At 55.3% G+C, this 22730-nt stretch overlaps 4 protein-coding genes and 1 long non-coding RNA gene across 14 annotated transcripts in view; 2 read left to right on the forward strand and 3 right to left on the reverse strand.

Moving 5' to 3' along the window:
• fbxl19 (F-box and leucine rich repeat protein 19) overlaps positions 1 to 2148 on the reverse strand; it is a 13492-nt gene extending 11344 nt beyond the window's left edge. Inside the window, 1 exon segment of the mRNA XM_029836914.1 lies at positions 1656 to 2148. The gene's annotated coding sequence lies outside the window, so the exon portion shown is untranslated.
• Positions 2149 to 3070: 922 nt separating this feature from the next.
• On the forward strand, positions 3071 to 7489 carry utp18 (UTP18 small subunit processome component). Of its 3 annotated transcripts, none has more exons than XM_029836924.1 (13): positions 3071 to 3450; positions 4319 to 4452; positions 4973 to 5068; positions 5151 to 5212; positions 5748 to 5833; positions 5921 to 6046; positions 6118 to 6292; positions 6362 to 6462; positions 6576 to 6666; positions 6740 to 6863; positions 6942 to 7116; positions 7186 to 7328; positions 7407 to 7489. In XM_029836924.1, the coding sequence occupies exons 1-13, from the start codon at positions 3211 to 3213 to the stop codon at positions 7429 to 7431; spliced, it is 1578 nt and encodes a 525-aa protein (XP_029692784.1). In that variant the 5' UTR covers positions 3071 to 3210; the 3' UTR covers positions 7432 to 7489. The 3 variants fall into 3 exon arrangements, with proteins under 3 accessions (XP_029692784.1, XP_029692783.1, XP_029692785.1); XM_029836923.1 differs by having other exon boundaries at positions 3072 to 3450; positions 5745 to 5833; XM_029836925.1 differs by having other exon boundaries at positions 3072 to 3423; positions 5745 to 5833.
• Positions 5664 to 8418, reverse strand: LOC115250021 (uncharacterized). The gene is made up of 2 exons (XR_003888601.1): positions 8172 to 8418; positions 5664 to 8087 (listed from the first exon to the last, which is right to left on the reverse strand). It is a non-coding gene; the product is annotated as an uncharacterized lncRNA (long non-coding RNA).
• On the forward strand, positions 8083 to 13783 carry LOC101061080 (E3 ubiquitin-protein ligase TRIM21-like). 7 transcript variants are annotated; one of them, XM_029836916.1, is made up of 15 exons: positions 8083 to 8309; positions 8401 to 8578; positions 8808 to 8958; positions 9054 to 9310; positions 9383 to 9829; positions 9949 to 10053; positions 10143 to 10238; positions 10394 to 10627; positions 10704 to 10866; positions 11225 to 11305; positions 11482 to 11508; positions 11578 to 11604; positions 12044 to 12219; positions 13169 to 13324; positions 13432 to 13783. In XM_029836916.1, the coding sequence occupies exons 4-15, from the start codon at positions 9146 to 9148 to the stop codon at positions 13636 to 13638; spliced, it is 1884 nt and encodes a 627-aa protein (XP_029692776.1). In that variant the 5' UTR covers positions 8083 to 8309; positions 8401 to 8578; positions 8808 to 8958; positions 9054 to 9145; the 3' UTR covers positions 13639 to 13783. The 7 variants fall into 7 exon arrangements, with proteins under 7 accessions (XP_029692776.1, XP_029692781.1, XP_029692782.1 ...); XM_029836921.1 differs by having other exon boundaries at positions 9184 to 9310; XM_029836917.1 differs by having other exon boundaries at positions 8206 to 8312.
• Positions 13784 to 15320: 1537 nt separating this feature from the next.
• ube2m (ubiquitin conjugating enzyme E2 M) lies at positions 15321 to 22730 on the reverse strand. Of its 2 annotated transcripts, XM_029836883.1 has the most exons (7): positions 22452 to 22728; positions 19577 to 19671; positions 18767 to 18805; positions 18595 to 18698; positions 18449 to 18512; positions 16253 to 16419; positions 15321 to 16203 (listed from the first exon to the last, which is right to left on the reverse strand). In XM_029836883.1, exons 1-6 carry the CDS (start codon positions 22564 to 22566, stop codon positions 16279 to 16281), a joined length of 558 nt encoding a protein of 185 aa, XP_029692743.1. In that variant the 5' UTR covers positions 22567 to 22728; the 3' UTR covers positions 15321 to 16203; positions 16253 to 16278. The 2 variants fall into 2 exon arrangements, with proteins under 2 accessions (XP_029692743.1, XP_029692744.1); XM_029836884.1 differs by lacking the exon at positions 15321 to 16203 and having other exon boundaries at positions 16218 to 16419; positions 22491 to 22730.

Genomic DNA, 22730 nt, shown 5'->3' on the forward strand with positions numbered 1-22730 from the left:
GTGTAGCTATGGGTGTAGCTATAGGTGTAGCTATGGGTGTAGTATGGGTGTAGCTATGGGTGTATTATAGGTGTAGCTATGGGTGTAGCTATGGGTGTAGCTATGGGTGTATTATAGATGTAGCTATGGGTGTATTATAGGTGTTGCTATAGGTGTAGCTATGGGTGTATTATAGGTGTAGCTATGGGTGTAGCTATGGGTGTAGTATAGGTGTAGCTATGGGTGTAGCTATGGGTGTAGTATAGGTGTAGCTATGGGTGTATTATAGGTGTAGCTATGGGTGTATTATAGGTGTAGCTATGGGTGTAGCTATGGGTGTATTATAGGTGTTGCTATAGGTGTAGCTATGGGTGTATTATAGGTGTAGCTATGGGTGTATTATAGGTGTAGCTATGGGTGTATTATAGGTGTAGCTATGGCTGTAGCTATGGGTGTTGCTATAGGTGTAGCTATGGGTGTATTATAGGTGTAGCTATGGCTGTAGCTATAGGTGTAGCTATGGGTGTTGCTATAGGTGTAGCTATGGGTGTAGTATAGGTGTAGCTATGGGTGTATTATAGGTGTAGCTATGGGTGTATTATAGGTGTAGCTATGGCTGTAGCTATAGGTGTAGCTATGGGTGTTGCTATAGGTGTAGCTATGGGTGTAGTATAGGTGTAGCTATGGGTGTTGCTATAGGTGTAGCTATGGGTGTAGCTATGGGTGTAGCTATGGGTGTATTATAGGTGTAGCTATGGGTGTAGCTATGGGTGTATTATAGGTGTAGCTATGGGTGTATTATAGGTGTAGCTATGGGTGTATTATAGGTGTAGCTATGGGTGTATTATAGGTGTAGCTATGGGTGTATTATAGGTGTAGCTATGGGTGTAGCTATGGGTGTATTATAGGTGTAGCTATGGGTGTATTATAGGTGTAGCTATGGGTGTATTATAGGTGTAGCTATGGGTGTAGTATAGGTGTAGCTATGGGTGTTGCTATAGGTGTAGCTATGGGTGTAGCTATAGGTGTAGCTATGGGTGTAGCTATGGTTACTGCCTTGGTCTTACATATATTTTGGTTGTTCTCTTATTTAAACTGAGATAAACACTGCTAACCTGTGAGGTGTCATTCAGTCAACGTGTATTTTTCTCTTCAAAATGTTCACATTGTGATTGAAATCATGACGTGATTTTTCTATATTTGTCTTAAAGTAAATGATTTGGCGGCTTCCTGCCACATTCTCCGGATTCTGTCATTACAAAATGTGCCAACATGACCGAAAAGGGGACGAAGAACTGAAAGAAAGATGTTAACCCAGCCAAGTTAACAGCGGGCAATAATAAAGATGCGCATCTGGCACCACTTGTGAAGTAGCTGCTAAGGGCTAACAGTTAGCACGTGACAGAAACGCACGGAATCATTCAAAAGCAAAAGCGTTCACATTTTAAGAGCGTGACAAATGTAAGCATCATATAGCTGGAACGATCAACTTCATCTCTCTGCGAGCGGCCGGACTCAGATGGAAAGGCTCGCTAACATGCTAGCATGCTAGCTGTTGTGCCTCTACAGGCTGCAGTATGCTTCCTCTTTCGTTATCGTTCTGCTGTGGAAAATAAGCGCCAGTGCGCGTTCCAGGGCTGAATAAAGCGCAGAAACAGCAGCTCACGCACTCTCACCTCTTGCTTTCAGGTCGCATACTCTTTGGTCGTTCATTAGAATGAATATCAGCCAACAATTAGCCAACGTTAGCTTCCGTGTAGCGCAGCTAGCCGTCCGCTTCCTTGTTTCTTTCTCCGCAAGGCTGCGGCCAGCTCCAGGGCTGCTTCACATGCGTCCCATCGCCTTAGCTCGTGCGCGCCACCGCGGCTAGCAGCTAGGCTAACCCACCGGAGTCCACTGCTGATGGAAATCTGTCGATTAGCAAACGGATCGATATCGATAAGACGAGGCGCAGTCGTGCCCATTCACCCCCACTCGCTCGCTCTCTCTCTCCTTCCCTGTATGAGTGTACCTCTCTCACCCCTCTGCCCCGCACGTTTCAACGTGCTCTCCGTGGGTGGGGGGTGTGGTGGGGCGCGGAGTTTAAACCGGCTAAAAGGTGTCGTTCATGATTGATCCGCACGTTTGGCGCCTCCGCTGATCGATCACATTGATCGGCCTTCGGGAGGGTTCATGTCTGCTATTGTCCGGAGCGGCGTGCATGTGCGGGCGCTGCGGGCTGTGCGTTATGTGCGTCACTCTCCTTCCCCAGGTCGATGACATCACACAGGTGACTGCAGACACCGCGTTAACATCAGAAGGGGAAAATAAATGTAAATCTAATATTGGCTGCAAAAATATGAGCTGCTACGTCATTTGCTTCACGGCGGACGAACGGCATTGTGGGACTTGTAGTATTTATCCAGCGTCATTTGCAGGTCGTTGAAACTTCCGCCGACACAGTGGCCTCTTCTCCTGGGAGGCTTTTCAATACTGTAGTGTGAAGAGGTGAGCGGCGATGTCTCAGACCCCCACCTCTGCTTAATCAGGGGGTGCATGGTTCTGATGTGGTTCTGTGTTCCAGAACCCAAGCTAGGTGTCATCAGAATGTTACACCACCAGGCCCAGAACGCGCCCCTCATAACGAGGGGTGGAGAAACCAAAAACAATGTGTTCATGGCTCTGGAAGAGTATCTGGAGCGGGTGTCATCCCCCATCAGCTAGAACTGATCAAAGAGGCTTCCTGATGATGGTCAAAGAGGCTTCCTGATGATGGTCAAAGAGGCTTCCTGATGATGATCAAAGAGGCTTCCTGATGATGATCAAAGAGGCTTCCTGATGATGGTCAAAGAGGCTACCTGATGATGATCAAAGAGGCTTCAACAGTCCAGCTGCTGTCATCCATGTCTGCTCCACCCTGGTTATTGAAGTAAACCTGCCCAAGCCCAGAAACCCGAACCTGAGCCCTGTTTCTGACAGTGACCCGCTTTCTTGTCCTGACACTGATGATTGAGTTCCTGAAGAGATCGACCATTGTGACTGATGATCAATAGCAACACGTGCATGCGGCCACAGGGGGCAGGCGAGTGTTTTCTGGCTCCAGAAGTTGCTGTATCGGCTGCTGAAGAAGAAGAAAAAGAAGTAGAAGAAGAAGGTAGCATTCATGTGGGCTCGAGACAGAAGTCAATTTTCGTTTTAATTAGAATCCTTTGATTTTTTGTGCGGCGTTTGGTTCAAGAGAAACTGCCTAAAATGGACGTGATGAAGCTTCCGGCCGAGGACAGACCCGACCCCCCCGCCCAGAGCAGGAGGCGCGCGGCGCCGCTGGAGCCCGGCGGGGAGCAGCGGAAGCGGCAGAAGAACGCGTGTCTGGTGGCGGCGCTGGCGGAGGAGCAGCGCTCGGTGAAGATGCTGGAGGAGCTGGTGTTCGGGGCCGAGGAGCAGCTGCTGGGCCGGCTGGGCCAGGTGGGTCAGGTGGGCCGGCTGGGCCAGGTGGGTCGGCTGGGCCAGGTGGGTCGGGCCCGGAGGGACGGCGCCTCCAGCACATCACAGCAGTCTTGATTTATAAAGCGTCTGTTTGGGTCAGAACGGTCTCGAGACCCTCTCCAGGATCCCGGCAGGGCCTGACCCCCAACCAGCTACAGGGGCAGGAAAAGCTGCCCTGTAACAGGAAGAAACCTGGAGCAGGACCAGGCTCATGTGGGGAGGAGAGGAGGGGAGGAGAGAGGGAAGGGGAGGAGAGGAGACAAGAGGAGGGGAGAGGAGAGGAGGGGGGGAGAGGGGAGGAGGAGAGGGAAGAGGAGGGGGGGAGGGGGAGGGGAGGGAGGGGAGAGGGGGGGAGGAGAGGGGAGGAGGAGAGGGAAGAGGAGGGGGGGAGAGGGGAGGAGGAGAGGGAAGAGGAGGGGGGAGAGGGGAGGAGGAGAGGAAGAGGAGGGGGGGGGAGAGGGGAGGAGGAGAGGGAAGAGGAGGGGGGAGGAGGGGAGGAGGAGAGGGAAGAGGAGGGGGGGAGAGGGGAGGAGGGAGAGGGAGAGGGAAGAGGAGGGGAGACGAGAGGAGAAGAGGGGAGGAGAGGAGGGGGCACAGAAACACAACAATACACTATTTATGCCGCCGGCTTCGTGCTTCAAAATGTGGAAACAAACTAGATGAGATAAACTCGATCAGACCAGTTTAGGATCCAAAATTTCGATTGTTCAAATTGTTTTGTTCCACCTGTCAGAGCTGCTGAGCCCCAGCTGATGGTTGTTCCCATGGTGATGGCGCCTGGGCAGTGGCACCGGGCATTAACGCTCGTTACACACTCGTTACACACTCGACCAACGTGCTTCTGTAGCTGACATCACTTCCTGTGTGTGATCAGGAGGAGGAGCCACAGAGCGAGATGCTGGTGGGAGGGCCTGAGGACGAGGACTTGGGCCAATCAGAGGGCGAGACTCAGCAGCAGCCAATCAGAAAAGCTGTTTGGGTGGACGAGGATGACGAGCTGGAGGAAGAGTGAGTCCTCCTCACACTCCTCCTCCCACTCCCACTTCTCTTCCTCCTCCTCCTCACCTTCTCCTCCTCCTCCCACTCCTCCTCCTCACCTCCTCCTCCTTCTCCTCCTCCTCACCACCTCCTCCTCCTCACCACCTCCTCCTCCTCACCACCTCCTCCTCCTCACCACCTCCTCCTCTCACCTCCTCCTCCCACTCCTCCTCCTCCTCACCTCCTCCTCCCCCTCCTCTCCTCCTCACCTCCCACTCCTTCTCCTCCTCCTCCTCACCTCCCACTCCTCCTCCTTCTCCTCCTCCTCACCTCTTCCTCCCACCTCCTTCTCCTCCTCACCTCCTCCCTCCCACTCCTTCTCCTCCTCCTCACCTCCTCCTCCCACTCCTTCTCCTCCTCCTCCTCCTCCTCCTCCCACTCCTCCTTCTTCTCCTCCTCCTTCTCCTCCTCCTCACCCTCCTCCTCCCACTCCTCCTCCTCCTCCTCCCACTCCTCCAGTCCAACCATGTCCAACTGAACTGTGTTTCAGGGTCAACATGATGCATCGTTACCGTAGAGACCTGGTCAGAGGGGGGGCGGAGTCAGCCATGACCAAACAGAAGCTCCAGCAAAGGATAAGAGAACAGTGAGAGCACTCACACGTGCACACGCACACGTGCACACGTGCAGACGCACACACGCTGCTACCTGTTACCTGTCATGTTCAGGTTTGAGAAGTCGATGGGAGGAGCTCCATCCTGGGCGGACGGCGCCGTCAACAAGATAGAAGGTAACAACCTTTGGCACATTTTTAAGCCCCCTTGGACGGGTGCACGGCGACCCGTGGTCACGGCGACCACCGTGGTCACGGCGACCACCGTGGTCACGGCGACCCGTTGCCACGGCGACCTTTGTATTTTGTGAATTAATGGGCTCACTTTAACGTGAGCCCATTAATTCACCTTTAGAGATGTCGGATGAACAGGTGAATGTTTGGTTGCATGTTCGATGTGGACCCCCCCGCCACCCCCCCGCTGGGGGGGCCCAACGGCCCCGAGAGGGGCGAGGAGGCAGCGAGTGCCGACGAATGAGTGGCATCGTTGCAGCTTTCCATAATGTTTTCTTAATTGCTTCTATCTAAAAATGGTGAATTTGCACTATTGCCCCAACATGTTGCCCCATTGGTGCCCCCCCCAGTGCCCCCCCCCCCAGGCCCCCCCCGCCACACTGCATTGCTAATATAAAGGGTTGAACAGCAATTTTATTTGAAATTCTGAGAAGAGTTCGTGAGCCGACACATGTGATGCTCTTTCACCCTGAAGAAGACGAGGAAGAGGATGAAGACGACCTGCTGCGGAGAACGGGCGACCTCGTGGCGTCTTCGGACCGTTTACCCAGCGGTGCGTTGAGGGTCAGTTCAAGACGCCGTGCGCGCTTCCTCTCAGCCCGGCACCATCCAATCAGAGCCTAGTCATGTGACGCGTTTGTGTCTTCTCAGATGAAGAAATGTCTCCACGCCAACGCCGCTCGACCCTCGGACGACGGGCTGACCACGGTCCAGTTCCACCCCTCTGCTCAGGTCGTCATGACGGCTGGCCTCGACCAGTCCGTCTCCCTCTTCCAGGTACGCAGACGAGCAGGTGTGCCAGGTAGACGGGTCACGTGACGTTCATGCTTTTCCACCTGATGCTGCAGGTCGACGGGAAGACTAATCCCAAGATCCAGAGCATCCACCTGGAGTCCTTCCCTGTTCACCAAGCGCGCTTCAGCCGTGACGGTGAGATGGTCATCGCCACCAGCCTGAAGAACAAGATGTTCTACCTGTATGACATGATGGAGGGCCGAGTCACACCTGTGCACGCCATCAGAGGTGGGGACGAGCTCCCAACGTGCAGAAATCAGCCCTCTGAGCTCAGCTAACGCCACATCTCCTGCTCAGGTCTGAATGAAGCCCGAGTCAAAGAGTTCTCAGTGTGTCCAGAAGGTGGCGCTCTGTTGCTGTCAGGAACCAACGGGTACCTGCACCTCCTCACGCTCAAGGTGACCCCCGCTCAAGGTGACCCCCACCCCCGGGCTTCACACCAAAACTGGGATTCCTAATGTGTGTGTGTGTGTGTGTGTGTGTGTGTGTGTGTGTGTGTGTGTGCGCTCAGACGAAGGAGGTGATTTCCAGCATGAAGATAAACGGGGACGTCGGCGCTGTCGCCTTCTCCCGTGATGGCGGTAAAATCTTTGCCCTCTCAGGTGGGTCATGACTCGGCATTTTTATCCGACCAACTTCCTGTTGTTGACTGCGTGTGTGGTTGCACGTGCGCAGACGAGGGGGAGGTGTACGTGTGGGACATGCGCAGCCGTCGGTGTGTGAACACTTTTCCGGACGACGGTTGTGTCCGAGGAACGGCGATCGCGGCTTCGCTGAGCGGGCAGCATCTGGCGTGTGGGTGAGTCACGTGACGCGCATCCTGCCCTCCGATTGGCTGAATCGTCAGGGGCCACGACCTTTGTGTGTTTGTCCTCAGCTCACAGTCGGGCGTGGTCAACATCTACTCCCAGGAGGCGTGTCTAAACTCAGCCAATCCGAAGCCTCTGAAGTCTGTGATGAACCTGCGCACGTCCGTCACTTCTCTGACCTTTAACCCCTCTTCTGAGATCCTCGCCGTGGCCTCGCGCGTCGAGGACGAGGCCGTACGACTGGTGAGAGCGGGTGCGCGATAATGGTGGTAATGGTGTGACAGGTGCTGTAACTGGCCCCGCCCTCCCCAGGTGCACGTGCCCAGCCTCACCGTCTTCCCCAACTTTCCCGTCACAAAGAAGAAGATCGTTTATCGAACAAGCTGCATGGACTTCTCTCCGCACGGTGGCTTCTTCTCATTGGCTAATAACAAAGGACACGCCCCTCTGTTCAGGTGAGGGCTGCTCTTCCTGTCTTCCTGGTCGGCCTCTTCCTGTTCCTGTTGCTGACCGTTCTGACTGTTGTTTGGCAGGTTGTTGCACTTCCGAGACTTCTGATGCTGAGGCCACCACCTTCACACGTCTGCTCACAATAAAATGCTCCCTCACTTTTCCAGACTCCGTTTGTCCAGTTTCTACATTAAAGGTTCAGAGTTTTATCCATCGATTCACTGATTGCGCTTCACCGAAGCCTCGAGGAGGAGGAGGCGGAGCTTGCAGAAATTCAGCCGCCCAAGCGGCGCAGACGTCAGGATCATCTGGGAGCCTCGGGACTGTGATGGGAAGGGTTATGGGAAACCCACGCAGACAGACCGGCACTTCCTGTTTGACCTGATGCTAAGGGTTAGCCGCTGGCTCTTTAGCTATCGTTTCCCTGCTGTGGAACCAGCTCCCCCGCTCTACTGTTAAGGGTTTGAAACCAGGTTGGGGTCAGGGTTGGAACTCACACACACACACACACACACACACGTGCCGTGAGGCCTCCAGATAATGAAGATCATGTTCCTACCATCTGAAGATGAAGGTGAAAGCTTGTGTTACTGTGGTAACAGATCCTGCGCACACACACACCCACACACACACACACGGGAATGTGGTCCCTCTTGTCTGTCCGGAGAACATGACAAACGTGTTTCTGTTTGCATCTGTGACAGCTGATGAATCTGACAACCTGAAGAGTTTGAAGGATCAGAACCTTCATGTCCTGTCGGTACCTTCAGCCGGACCAAAGCAAAATAGTCAAATACTTTGAGCTTCATCTAGGAGACAAACGGAGAAAAAGCCTGTCGTAAACTCACCTGGCAGCTCCGGCCACTAGCTCCGCCCACCTGTGAGGTCATCAGCAGTCAGGAACCCGAGTTTCAGGATTAGTGAGAGAAGCAACGACGGAGGAGGTCAGAAAGCGTGGAGCAGTGTTGGACGGTTCCAGAAGAAAGGTTGTGAGTTCTTCATCTGCTCCTCTTCATCATCAGAAGCCTCTTCATGTTCCAACATCTGACTGTGATCCTGCTGCCAAACCTGTTCCAGGAACTCCAGCAGGAACTCCGTAGGCTCTCCAGCAGGAACTCCAGCAGGAACTCCGTAGGCTCTCCAGCAGGAACTCCAGCAGGAACTCCGTAGGCTCTCCAGCAGGAACTCCGTAGGCTCTCCAGCAGGAACTCCGTAGGCTCTCCAGCAGGAACTCCGTAGGCTCTCCAGTCGGAAGGTTTCTGTGTTTTCTTTGATGTGTTGTGATGTTGATCCACTGGTGCCCAGTTTGGCCCAGAAGCTTCAGACTGGGAGGGTTACTGGTGTGAATGGTGGAGGAAGTAGTTTTAGACTAAATCTAAATGAAAACTGATTACCTGTGTGACATCAGCACAGGGAGCCATTATTGGCAACAGGTGAGGTGGCTCCACCCACCAACAGCCTCTTCCTGTTCACACCTGTTCCAGTGAGGTGCTAACGACAGACGGCCCGGCGAGGCCCGCGCACGGCCCGGCTGTGTTGTTGGACCCTCCTGCTGGTCCTGGGGCCTCGTCAGAGACTCCTGCAGCTTTAGTGGATCCACAATCGAGGACCAGACAAAGTTCTCGGAACAACAATGTAGTTCCTCATTTTTGGTTCCCTTTTGTTCTTTTATCTGGAATAAACGAGTGGGGAATGTGTTTATTTAATTTCATAATTGATTTAATATTTAGAATTGTTGGTCGCCAGCATCACTTCAGGCCCAACACGTGCTGGTCGGAGCAGAACCAGGAGGTGGAAGGAGGCCTGCAGTGGTGCGGTTGCCATGGTGACCCTGGATCAGGCCTCTGTTGCTGTCTCCAGGAGGAGCATGACCATGGCCGAAGCTGCCGCCCCAGAGCTGTTCTCCGAGCAGGAGCTGACCTGTTCCATCTGTCTGGACCTGTTCGACGAGCCCGTCTCCACCCCGTGTGGACACAACTTCTGCCAGGTAACGGCGCCGTCATCTCAAGGTGGCAGGTGAACAAGTCCGCCCTCACGTCTTCTTCTCTTGTGTTGCAAGGTCTGCATCGGAGGCTACTGGGCGTCCAGCGCCGTCTGTACCTGTCCTCTCTGCAAACACCAGTTTGACGAGCGTCCTCAGCTCAGCGTCAATAAAGTTTTTGCTCTTATTGCCGACAAATACAAAGAGGCTGGTTACAGCGCCGCAGGGCTCCCGGTGCCGGCGCCCAGGACCAAGGCGGCGCCGGAAAGCGTCCCGCCGATGTCAAACGAGCGTGTCGCCACCAACCCCTTCAGGACGGCGTCGGCCGAGGAGGTGGTGTGGTGCGACGTGTGCACCGGGGTCAAACGGCCCGCCAGCAGCTCCTGCCTCACCTGCACGGCCTCGTACTGCCCCGAGCACGAGCAGCCGCACCGCACCTCCGCCTTCTACGCCAAGCACCCTCTGATGGACCCCCGCGAGGCCCTCAAAGGTCGCACGTGTTCGCTCCACCGCCGCCTGATGGAGGTTAGTGAAACAGTCAGGTGTGGTGTTCAGGGTTGGCGTGGTGCTCCTCCACCTTTCCTCACCTGAGTGCACCTGAGGCGGCGCCCGGGTCCACTCAGGGCTGCTGTGTTGACCCGCAGGTGTACTGTCGCATATGTCAGCGCTGCATCTGCGCCATCTGTGTCCTGGAGGAACATCGGACACATAAAACCGTCTCTGTCCAAACCGAGAGACTCGTCAAACAGGTGACACCTTGCAACGTGTGCTAACCAATGAAATAAAGCTTTCATGAGGCGCCGCTTCCAGCCAATCACGGCGGCTCTTGTGTGGGTAGAAACTGGTGGCGAGGACCGAGCAGGAGATGGTGAACCGGATCAAAGACAAAGAGACTCGAGTGAGTCACCTAAAGAAGAAAATGGAAGCCGCCAAGGTCAGACGTTAGCCGTTACACCTGTGTACAGGCGTTAGCACCAATGCTAGCAGTGTTTAAGCTGATCCGTAACCTTCAATTCAAAGGTCACGCGCAGTAACGTAGAACTTTCCTGTCTTTTCCATTTCGGGATCCGCGTTTTGGTGACTCGTCAGAACTACGCAGACGCAGAGCGGGCGGAGCTGGAGCGCCTCCTCGGGGAAGTGTCCAGGTCCCTGGACAGGATCCAGTCTCGTGTGGTCGGTGATATAGACAGCCAGCTGGACGCTGTGATGTCAAAGGGGGAGGGGCTAGTAGGGCGTCTGGAGACGGAGCTAAGTCTGCTGACGGACCGCCGGGCCACGTTGGAAGTCCAGGCCATCAATCAGGACCACATTGGCTTCCTGCAGGTGTGACTCCACCCACTCTCTTAGCATGTGATAGCTACCTCTGTTAGCATGTGAACACCAGGGATCATCTCCTCAGAGTTACGAGGAGGCCACAGCTCCCCTGGAGGAGACCCGGCAGAACGATGAAGATGAGGAGTTCTCGCTCCACTTCCAGCTGGGCGAGGTGAAGCTCGGCCTGTCGGAGATCCGGGACAAAATGGAGGATATCAGAACGGGCGAGAGGCGGTCCCGAGGGTCTGGTGAGCTGAACCGTGACACGTGGTCAAAACGTGGAGGGGGTGGAGCCAGGGTTAACCTCTGAATGAGTATGTGAGCATTTAGGGGTCCGATACCTTGCTTAAGGGTACCTCGGCAGAGCTCCCCTCCCCCTGAGGTTGGGCCAGACGTGCGTGAACGGACCGCACCTCACTTATCTGTGCTTTGGTTTCTTCCTAATCTTCATAAAACAAGATGTTCACACGTGGCCCAACAACAATACGGATAATAATGACCCCTGACCCAGACCCAGACCCAGGTCATGACCTAAGTGGGAACCCAAACCGGATCAACCTGAAGGTGTCCAAAGCCCCCAAAAATGCTTTACTTTGTTGCCTTCAGGTGACCTGATGGTTGCAGAGAGCGTGCTCAGTCTGAGAGGAAGTAGTGCCAGTCTGAGGCGGAGCCAGTGGTCTCTGAGAGGTCAGTGATTGGTGGACGTGAAGGTCTGTAGTTGTGAGTGAAGGTCTGTAGTTGTGAAGGTCTGGAGCTGTGAAGGTCTGTAGTTGCGAGTGAAGGTCTGTAGTTGTGAGTGAAGGTCTGTAGTTGTGAAGGTCTGGAGCTGTGAAGGTGACCTGACCTTTCCTGCTTTCCCTCAGATATGAAGAAGAGCAAACAGGTCACAGGTGAGCGTTCGTCCGATTTCAAACCCTTGCACATTGTTTCCATTTTTAATGAACTTTTGCTGATTTCAGGACACAAGAAGGCGCGAGTCTACATGGGTGAGTGCCAGCTTGACCCGACCCGACCTTGACCCGACCTTGACCCGACCACCGCTGCTCTAGAATCAGAGTCGTTTACTGACTGAGGTTGTTGTTGATCCCTGAGGGTCCTAACGGATGTTCAGAGGGCTCATGTAGACGTGGCCGATGGTTACGCCAACATGGCACGGTGGCAGTTGCCCCCACGCCGGGGTCACGTGACAGTGGCAGTTGCCCCCACGCCGGTCACGTGACGGTGGCAGTTGCCCCCACGCCGGGGTCACGTGACGGTGGCAGTTGCCCCCACGCCGGGGTCACGTGACGGTGGCAGTTGCCCCCACGCCGGGGTCACGTGACAGTGGCAGTTGCCCCCACGCTGGCTGATGCGCTTGTTGCTCGGAGCTCTCAGCGACATTGCCGAGTCACTAATGTGGCAGATTTTCTGACTTCCTGTCTGCAGAGGACGTGACCTTGAACCCGGTGACGGCGTATCCGTTCCTCATCTTGTCGGATGACAGGAAGCAGGTGAAGCGCGGCGAGAAGCTGCAGTTCTTCAGAAACAGCCAGCAGCGTTTCGATGTCTGGTCCTGTGTGATCGCCAAGGAAGGCTTCAGCAACGGGCGCCATTACTGGGAGGTGAGACTTTGGACTGAGGGTCGACCTGGCCCAGGGGCAGCAGACCCAGGGGCAGCAGACCCAGGGGCAGCAGGCCCAGGGGCAGCAGACCCAGGGGCAGCAGACCCAGGGGCAGCAGGAGGGGCAGCAGACCCAGGGGCAGCAGACCCAGGGGCAGCAGGCCCAGGGGCAGCAGACCCAGGGGCAGCAGGAGGGGCAGCAGACCCAGGGGCAGCAGGAGGGGCAGCAGACCCAGGGGCAGCAGGCCCAGGGGCAGCAGACCCAGGGGCAGCAGGCCCAGGGGCAGCAGGCCCAGGGGCAGCAGGAGGGGCAGCAGACCCAGGGGCAGCAGGCCCAGGGGCAGCAGACCCAGGGGCAGCAGGCCCAGGGGCAGCAGGCCCAGGGGCAGCAGGCCCAGGGGCAGCAGGAGGGGCAGCAGACCCAGGGGCAGCAGGCCCAGGGGCAGCAGACCCAGGGGCAGCAGGCCCAGGGGCAGCAGGCCCAGGGGCAGCAGGAGGGGCAGCAGACCCAGGGGCAGCAGGCCCAGGGGCAGCAGACCCAGGGGCAGCAGGCCCAGGGGCAGCAGGCCCAGGGGCAGCAGACCCAGGGGCAGCAGGCCCAGGGGCAGCAGACCCAGGGGCAGCAGACCCAGGGGCAGCAGACCCAGGGGCAGCAGACCCAGGGGCAGCAGGAGGGGCAGCAGGCCCAGGGGCAGCAGACCCAGGGGCAGCAGACCCAGGGGCAGCAGGAGGGGCAGCAGACCCAGGGGCAGCAGACCCAGGGGCAGCAGGCCCAGGGGCAGCAGGCCCAGGGGCAGCAGACCCAGGGGCAGCAGGCCCAGGGGCAGCAGGAGGGGCAGCAGACCCAGGGGCAGCAGGCCCAGGGGCAGCAGGCCCAGGGGCAGCAGACCCAGGGGCAGCAGGCCCAGGGGCAGAACAGCAGGTGACGCTCTGTCCTGTCACCTGTGCAGGTGTTTGTAGGCGACAGCAAGGACTGGAAACTGGGCGTGGTGACGGAAGCGGCGCAGAGGAAGGGCCTGTTTGACCTGACGCCGGCCAGCGGGTACTACGCCATCTGGTGGAGCGGCAGCCATCTGCGGGCGCTGACCACGCCCCCTCTCACAAAGGTCCCAGAACATTTGTGATTTGATCAAAACTATGTTTTTCTTTTAAAAGTTCAAGTCACAAATTACTGGGTGGACGACGCAGGACTGACGTGTAAATTCCCTCACAGGTGAAGGCCCCCCCGAAGCTGCGACAGGTGGGCGTGTTCTTGGACATGGACGAAGGTCAGGTGACCTTCTATAACATCAAGTCAGGCTCGGAGATCTACAGCTTCACCAGAGGTCGCGAGTTCACGGACAGGATGTTTCCTCTGTTTGGAACTGGAGACAAAGACGTCCCGCTTGTCCTCATGACCACCCAACATCACCTGGTCTGAGGGGGCGGGGCCACAATCATACGGACCTGCAGACCTTCAGCTGGTGGAGCTGCATTTTCATGAGAAGAAGAAACATTAAAAACACGTTAAGCTTTTGATGCCATGACTTGGATGTTTGTGCTATAAATGTTGGTTATCAGCAAAATTTGGTGTCGCGCATTTGTGGATTTAGGAGCAGGTTAGGAGTTGTTCCTCAGGTGGTGGCGGAAGAGAAGTGTGACAGCAGCTGGACGGGATGTGGGGAGCGAGGACAACAGCGTGGCCCCTCGTCCTCACAGCAGGGGGGTCCAAGCTGGAGCAGCACGTCCCAGTTCCATCTGAGACCCCTGTCCAGCAGTGCAGGGAACAGCTGAGATGGTCATTACTGCCATCTGAGGGTGGTCCGTCTGAGGGTGGCCCGTCTGAGGGTGGCCCGTCTGAGGGTGGTCCGTCTGAGGGTGGTCCGTCTGAGGGTGGTCCGTCTGAGGGTGGCCCATCCGAGGGTGATCCGTCTGAGGGTGGTCCGTCTGAGGGTGGTCCGTCTGAGGGTGGCCCGTCTGAGGGTGGTCCGTCTGAGGGTGGTCCGTCTGAGGGTGGGCCCGTCTGAGGGTGGTCCGTCTGAGGGTGGTCCGTCTGAGGGTGATCCGTCTGAGGGTGGTCCGTCTGAGGGTGGCCCGTCTGAGGGTGGTCCGTCTGAGGGTGGTCCGTCTGAGGGTGGTCCGTCTGAGGGTGATCCGTCTGAGGGTGGTCCGTCTGAGGGTGGCCCGTCTGAGGGTGGTCCGTCTGAGGGTGGTCCGTCTGAGGGTGGTCCGTCTGAGGGTGGCCCGTCTGAGGGTGGTCCGTCTGAGGGTGGTCCGTCTGAGGGTGGCCCGTCTGATGCTGATCCGTCTGAGGGTGTTCTGTCTGAGGGTGGCCCGTCCGAGGGTGGTCCGTCCGAGGGTGGTCCATCTGAGGGTGGTCCGTCTGAGGGTGATCCGTCTGAGGGTGGTCCATGTGAAGGTGGTCTGTCTGATGCTGGTCTGTCTGAGGGTGGTCTGTCTGAGGGTGGTCCATCTGATGCTGGTCTGTCTGAGGGTGGCCCGTCTGAGGGTGGTCCATCTGATGCTGGTCTGTCTGAGGGTGGTCTGTCTGAGGGTGGTCCATCTGATGCTGGTCTGTCTGAGGGTGGCCCGTCTGAGGGTGGTCTGTCTGAGGGTGGCCCGTCTGATGCTGGTCTGTCTGAGGGTGGTCCATGTGAAGGTGGTCTGTCTGAGGGTGGTCCATCTAATGCTGGTCCATCTGAGGGTGGTCCCTTCCAACAGTGCTAAAGACATTCATGCTGGTTCTGCTAGAAAACCTTGGCTCTTGCCTCTTATTACTCGTACCGCCTACCTGAGCTCTGCTGGACTGCGCTGACCACATGGATGTCCTGTCTAAACGAGGTCCTTTGGAGCGTCCCGGAAGCTGCTCGAGACTTTTCATGACTGGGTCAAGCATCTTCTACGTTGTGGTCTGCACAGGACAGAAGGGGACAAGGCTGTCCACTGGACCGAGGTGGTGAGAGAACCAGAGCTAGGGTTAGCCCAGTCCTAGACAGGAACAGGAACAGGAACAGGAACAGGAACGCCACCGCAGGTCATTCACCTGAGTGTCACCCACAGCCTCGTCTCTTCTGAGATGAGACAAATGCAGGGAAACCTTGATCTGAAACATCACAACTGTTGTAATCATTCAAGTTTAGATTTTATTTAACATAAATCATATTGCAGTCAAAGTGAACAGCTGGGCTTTCGATACACTCAGTTGCATTTAGCCCCACCCCCATGACCTCTCCCATAACTAACCCTCCCTCTGAAATTAAACTATAAAGGCCATCCCACATAAACCCCTCCCACCCGCATCACTCAAAGACACACCCACCTACATGAAACCCCGCCCCTAACCCCAAGTGATTTAGCAGCAAACCCAAAACAAAAGAATGTTAGTGTGTTTGGAACGGGGCTCCGCCCAACAGGCGTTACGCAACAGTGTCATGTGACCACGAACAGGAAGTCAGTCTCCTCCTGTGAAGGGTTTCCCCCGGCCAGATGAACGACGGCGTGATGAGCCCCAGGTGCCCCCACCCTCGTCCTGGGCTAATGCGTTTGGAGTTTGCTGCTGACACAGAAAGGGGGGTGTCCTCCAGACCACCTGACGGGGGCAGGCGTGTCCTCCAGACCACCTGACGGGGGCAGGCGTGTCCTTTATGTACTCAAAATAAAAAGAAAAGTCACGAGGATTTCATCTTCAGTGTTGCGGCGGTTTCTCCCCCCCAGATGCTGCTCAGTTCATTTTCCTGTGTTTGATGTCCAACCCCCCCGGGGACACAGCAACGGTCCAATGATGCGTGTCGGACCAGAAAGATGATGGAGGGGGGGTGTGGGGGGTGGAAGTGGAGGAGGGCTGGAGGGGGTGGGGGAGGGGAGGTGGTCGGGGGGGGGAACTTCCGTTTTAAAACAGTTTCCTGCTTCCCGCCGTCTCTCCTGCTTTGGTACCAAGCAGGACTGAGCAGTCAGGAGGTGAGGTGGGGGGGCGGGGACCTGAGGGACGGGACCTGGGGGCGGGGACCTGAGGGACGGGACTTGGGGGGCGTGGACCTGGGGGCGGGGGCGGGGACCTGGGGGGCGGGGACAGCAGGACAACTTATTTAAGACACCTCTCAAAATAGATGGAGCCGACGTAGCCACCACGCAGGGAACGATGGACGTTCTGCTCAAAGAGCCGTCGGTTCGTCTGGAGAACTTCTGCTGCCTCCTTGTTCAGGGGATCCTCTGGGTTTGGTTCCTGGGGGGGGAGACAAGGGAGGGGGGGGAGACAAGGGAGGGGGGGGGGCCAGAGGGTCGGGGGGAGACAAGAGGGTCGGGGGGAGACAAGAGGGTCGGGGGGGGTGAGTTCAGAACCAGCTGCCAGGACCACTTCCTGTCTGGGCACCCACCATCCACCATCCACCATCCACCATCCATCCATCCATCCACCATCCATCCATCCATCATCCATCCATCCACCATCCATCCATCCACCATCCACCATCCATCCATCCATCCACCATCCATCCATCCATCATCCATCCATCCACCATCCATCCATCCACCATCCATCCATCCATCATCCATCCATCCACCATCCATCCATCCACCATCCATCCATCCATCCATCCATCATCCATCCACCATCCATCCATCCATCATCCATCCACCATCCATCCATCCATCCACCATCCATCCATCCATCATCCATCCACCATCCATCCATCCACCATCCATCCATCCATCATCCATCCACCATCCATCCATCCACCATCCATCCATCCATCATCCATCCATCCACCCATCATCCATCCATCCATCCATCCACCATCCATCCATCCATCCACCCACCATCCATCCATCCACCCACCATCCATCCATCCACCCACCATCCATCCATCCATCCACCCACCATCCATCCATCCATCCATCCACCCATCATCCATCCATCCACCCACCATCCATCCATCCATCCACCCATCATCCATCCATCCACCCACCATCCATCCATCCATCCATCCACCATCCATCCATCCATCCACCATCCACCCACCCACCATCCATCCATCCATCCATCCATCCACCCATCATCCATCCATCCACCCACCATCCATCCACCATCCACCCACCCACCATCCATCCATCCACCATCCATCCACCATCCACCCACCCACCATCCATCCATCCACCATCCATCCATCCATCCACCATCCATCCACCATCCATCCACCCATCATCCATCCACCCACCATCCATCCATCCATCCACCCACCCACCATCCATCCATCCACCATCCATCAACCATCCACCCACCCACCATCCATCCATCCATCCATCCATCCACCATCCATCCATCCACCCACCCACCATCCATCCATCCACCATCCATCCATCCACCCACCCACCATCCATCCATCCACCATCCATCCATCCATCCACCCACCCACCATCCATCCACCATCCATCCATCCACCCACCCACCATCCATCCATCCACCATCCATCCATCCATCCACCCACCACCCATCATCCATCCACCCACCATCCATCCATCCACCATCCATCCATCCACCCACCATCCACCCACCCACCATCCATCCATCCACCCACCATCCATCCATCCACCATCCATCCATCCACCCACCATCCATCCATCCACCCACCCACCATCCATCCACCATCCATCCACCATCCATCCATCCACCCACCCACCATCCATCCATCCACCATCCATCCATCCACCCACCATCCATCCATCATCCATCCACCATCATCCATCCACCCACCATCCATCCACCCACCATCCATCCATCCACCATCCATCCATCCACCCATCATCCATCCACCCACCATCCACCCACCCACCATCCATCCATCCACCATCCATCCATCCACCATCCATCCATCCATCCACCATCCACCCACCCACCATCCATCCATCCATCCATCCACCATCCACCCACCATCCATCCATCCACCCACCCACCATCCACCCACCCACCACCCATCCACCCACCATCCATCCACCCACTATCCATCCATCCATCCACCCATCATCCATCCATCCACCCACCATCCATCCATCCACCCATCCACCATCCATCCATCCACCCATCCACCCACCATCCATCCACCATCCATCCATCCATCCATCCATCCACCCACCATCCATCCATCCATCCATCCATCCACCCACCATCCATCCATCCATCCATCCACCACCCACCCACCATCCATCCACCCACCCATCATCCACCCCCCCACCCCCCCATGTTAGCAGGGCCTCACCAGAAACAGGTACTGTAGACCGTAGATGATGGAGTTTATTGTCAGCACTGGTTTCCAGTCTTCTCTGCAGGGAGAATCACCAGTTTAGATGTGGACACCTGACGTTAGCCGTCAACGTTAGCCGTCAACGTTAGCCTATACTCCACCTTAAGATGTTTAAACAGACGTTTCCCTCCAAGTCGATGTTGGGGTGATACACCATTGTCTCACACTTCACCTTTGGGGGGTCGTGAGGGTAGCCCTGTCCCACCTGGACACACACACCAACATGTCACCAAGGTGAAAACGCCCCCCGGTGGGATGCTGAGCGCTGCTCACCTTAAAGCTGAACACGAACTTCCCTCCTTTGTAGAAACCCTGTTGGAAAGGCACAGGTGAGGTCAGGTGAGGTCAGGTGAGGTCAGGTGAGGTCAGGTGAGGTCAGGTGACATCAGGTGAGGTCAGGTGAGGTCAGGTGACGTCAGGTGAGGTCAGGTGAGGTCAGGTGACATCAGGTGAGGTCAGGTGAGGTCAGGTGAGGTCCCCCCCACCTTCACCAGTGTTGGGTGGAGCCACGTCACCACTCTGATGAGCAGGAAACTTTTCTTTGGATTCGTGAGCTTCTACCATCCTCTCATTTGTGGAACTGCACCAGGCTAATGGCTCTGTGGTTAGCTAGCAATGCTAACTGCTGTGTGATGGGCGGGATGGCCCATGGCTCTGTGGTTAGCTAGCAATGCTAACTGATGTGTGATGGGCGGGATGGCCCATGGCTCCGTGGTTAGCTAGCAATGCTAACTGATGTGTGATGGGCGGGATGGCCCATGGCTCTGTGGTTAGCTAGCAATGCTAACTGCTGTGTGATGGGCGGGATGGCCCATGGCTCTGTGGTTAGCTAGCAATGCTAACTGCTGTGTGATGGGCGGGATGGCCCATGGCTCTGTGGTTAGCTAGCAATGCTAACTGAAGCAGCTTTTAATCATCAGTCTTTGATCTTGCAGCTCAAGTCAACTTTGAAGTCACGTTCTGATTTAAGACTTTTGTTCATGTTCTTTAAATTCAATATATTTTAGATTTTTTCACTCATATTGCCCAGTCCCCCCCCCCCCCCCCCCCCCCACACACACACACACACACACACCCTCTCACCTCATCGGGGGAGATGATCAGTCTGAAGTTCAGCAGGTCGTCATCGTCGGGGAAGTTGATCTCACAGGTTTTGGGCAGATTCAGCTCATTGATGTCTGACACACAAACAACAATCAGTGGCATCAATGACTGGTTCTACTGGGACAGAGAGGATCAATGACTGGTTCTACTGGGACAGAGAGGGTCAATGACTGGTTCTACTGGGACAGAGAGGGTAACTGACTGGTTCTACTGGGACAGAGAGGGTCAATGACTGGTTCTACTGGGACAGAGAGGATCAATGACTGGTTCTACTGGGACAGAGAGGGTCAATGACTGGTTCTACTGGGACAGAGAGGGTCAATGACTGGTTCTACTGGGACAGAGAGGGTAACTGACTGGTTCTACTGGGACAGAGAGGGTCAATGACTGGTTCTACTGGGACAGAGAGGATCAATGACTGGTTCTACTGGGACAGAGAGGGTCAATGACTGGTTCTACTGGGACAGAGAGGATCAATGACTGGTTATACTGGGACAGAGAGGGTCAATGACTGGTTATACTGGGACAGAGAGGATCAATGACTGGTTCTACTGGGACAGAGAGGATCAATGACTGGTTCTACTGGGACAGAGAGGGTCAATGACTGGTTCTACTGGGACAGAGAGGGTAACTGACTGGTTCTACTGGGACAGAGAGGGTCAATGACTGGTTCTACTGGGACAGAGAGGATCAATGACTGGTTCTACTGGGACAGAGAGGGTCAATGACTGGTTCTACTGGGACAGAGAGGGTAACTGACTGGTTCTACTGGGACAGAGAGGGTCAATGACTGGTTCTACTGGGACAGAGAGGATCAATGACTGGTTCTACTGGGACAGAGAGGGTCAATGACTGGTTCTACTGGGACAGAGAGGGTAACTGACTGGTTCTACTGGGACAGAGAGGGTCAATGACTGGTTCTACTGGGACAGAGAGGATCAATGACTGGTTCTACTGGGATAGAGAGGGTCAATGACTGGTTCTACTGGGACAGAGAGGATCAATGACTGGTTATACTGGGACAGAGAGGGTCAATGACTGGTTATACTGGGACAGAGAGGATCAATGACTGGTTCTACTGGGACAGAGAGGGTAACTGACTGGTTCTACTGGGACAGAGAGGGTCAATGACTGGTTCTACTGGGACAGAGAGGGTCAATGACTGGTTCTACTGGGACAGAGAGGATCAATGACTGGTTCTACTGGGACAGAGAGGGTCAATGACTGGTTATACTGGGACAGAGAGGGTCAATGACTGGTTCTACTGGGACAGAGAGGATCAATGACTGGTTCTACTGGGACAGAGAGGGTCAATGACTGGTTATACTGGGACAGAGAGGGTCAATGACTGGTTCTACTGGGACAGAGAGGATCAATGACTGGTTCTACTGGGACAGAGAGGATCAATGACTGGTTCTACTGGGACAGAGAGGATCAATGACTGGTTATACTGGGACAGAGAGGGTCAATGACTGGTTCTACTGGGACAGAGAGGGTCAATGACTGGTTCTACTGGGACAGAGAGGGTCAATGACTGGTTATACTGGGACAGAGAGGGTCAATGACTGGTTCTACTGGGACAGAGAGGATCAATGACTGGTTCTACTGGGACAGAGAGGGTCAATGACTGGTTCTACTGGGACAGAGAGGGTCAATGACTGGTTCTACTGGGACAGAGAGGGTCAATGACTGGTTCTACTGGGACAGAGAGGATCAATGACTGGTTCTACTGGGACAGAGAGGATCAATGACTGGTTATACTGGGACAGAGAGGGTCAATGACTGGTTCTACTGGGACAGAGAGGGTCAATGACTGGTTCTACTGGGACAGAGAGGATCAATGACTGGTTCTACTGGGACAGAGAGGATCAATGACTGGTTCTACTGGGACAGAGAGGGTAACTGACTGGTTCTACTGGGACAGAGAGGGTCAATGACTGGTTCTACTGGGACAGAGAGGATCAATGACTGGTTCTACTGGGACAGAGAGGGTCAATGACTGGTTCTACTGGGACAGAGAGGGTCAATGACTGGTTCTACTGGGACAGAGAGGATCAATGACTGGTTCTACTGGGACAGAGAGGATCAATGACTGGTTCTACTGGGACAGAGAGGATCAATGACTGGTTATACTGGGACAGAGAGGGTCAATGACTGGTTCTACTGGGACAGAGAGGATCAATGACTGGTTCTACTGGGACAGAGAGGGTCAATGACTGGTTCTACTGGGACAGAGAGGATCAATGACTGGTTCTACTGGGACAGAGAGGGTCAATGACTGGTTCTACTGGGACAGAGAGGATCAATGACTGGTTCTACTGGGACAGAGAGGGTAACTGACTGGTTCTACTGGGACAGAGAGGGTAAAGCTTTATTTTCGTATTAGCCACCAGCCAATGCCAACATTTGTCACGTGACCCGAGTAGAGCACCTGACCAGGTGTGAGCAATGTCTCTGTTAGCGGGTCAGAACTGACCCAGAACCTGACGAATACCGAAGTTCAGGCGCAAAACTTGCAGTCAAGTTTGGTGACGGTGTGCGAGCAAACCTAAACTTTCATGCGTTAAACGTTCGTCACCAGGCGTAAACTTCATGCGTTCCAAACATGCTAACTTCAGGCTGTGTGCTAACACATTAGCCTCCACCGTCCCAGACGTGTTTGGACTGCGTTTAGTTTTCTAAGCGTTAGCTCCATTTCAGGCTAAAGTTAGCCACCGGCTGTGATCGCAGCCCGGCGCTCCTCTTTACCGGTCCTATACCGATTCAATCGTTGCAGCTCCGGTTCGCCGGTGCTTTGCTTCTAACCAGCTCGGTGGGAGATGCTAGCCGGTGTCGGTGCACTTATCCAGCCTACCTTTCTGTATTCGGAGTTGGGCCGCGCTGGCTTTTTTACCTCCGGCTCCTGTTCTGTTTCCTCCAGCAGATTCCTCGTCTTTCTTCTGTTGCTTCAGAGAAAAAAGCTTAATCATCTTCAGATATTTGTAATCGATTATTAATCGATTATTTATACTGTAGGTTGCGGGTCGAATTTATTGAGCCCAACTAGCACCGTGATGTTGCTGAAGCCGGTGCGTCTGTACGTTGACACAGGAACCGCAGCTAGCTTCCGAGTTAGCCTAGCCGCTAGCCAGCA

Source organism: Takifugu rubripes, chromosome 5, assembly GCF_901000725.2.
Source record: "Takifugu rubripes chromosome 5, fTakRub1.2, whole genome shotgun sequence".
NCBI classification, from domain to species: Eukaryota; Metazoa; Chordata; class Actinopteri; order Tetraodontiformes; family Tetraodontidae; genus Takifugu; species Takifugu rubripes.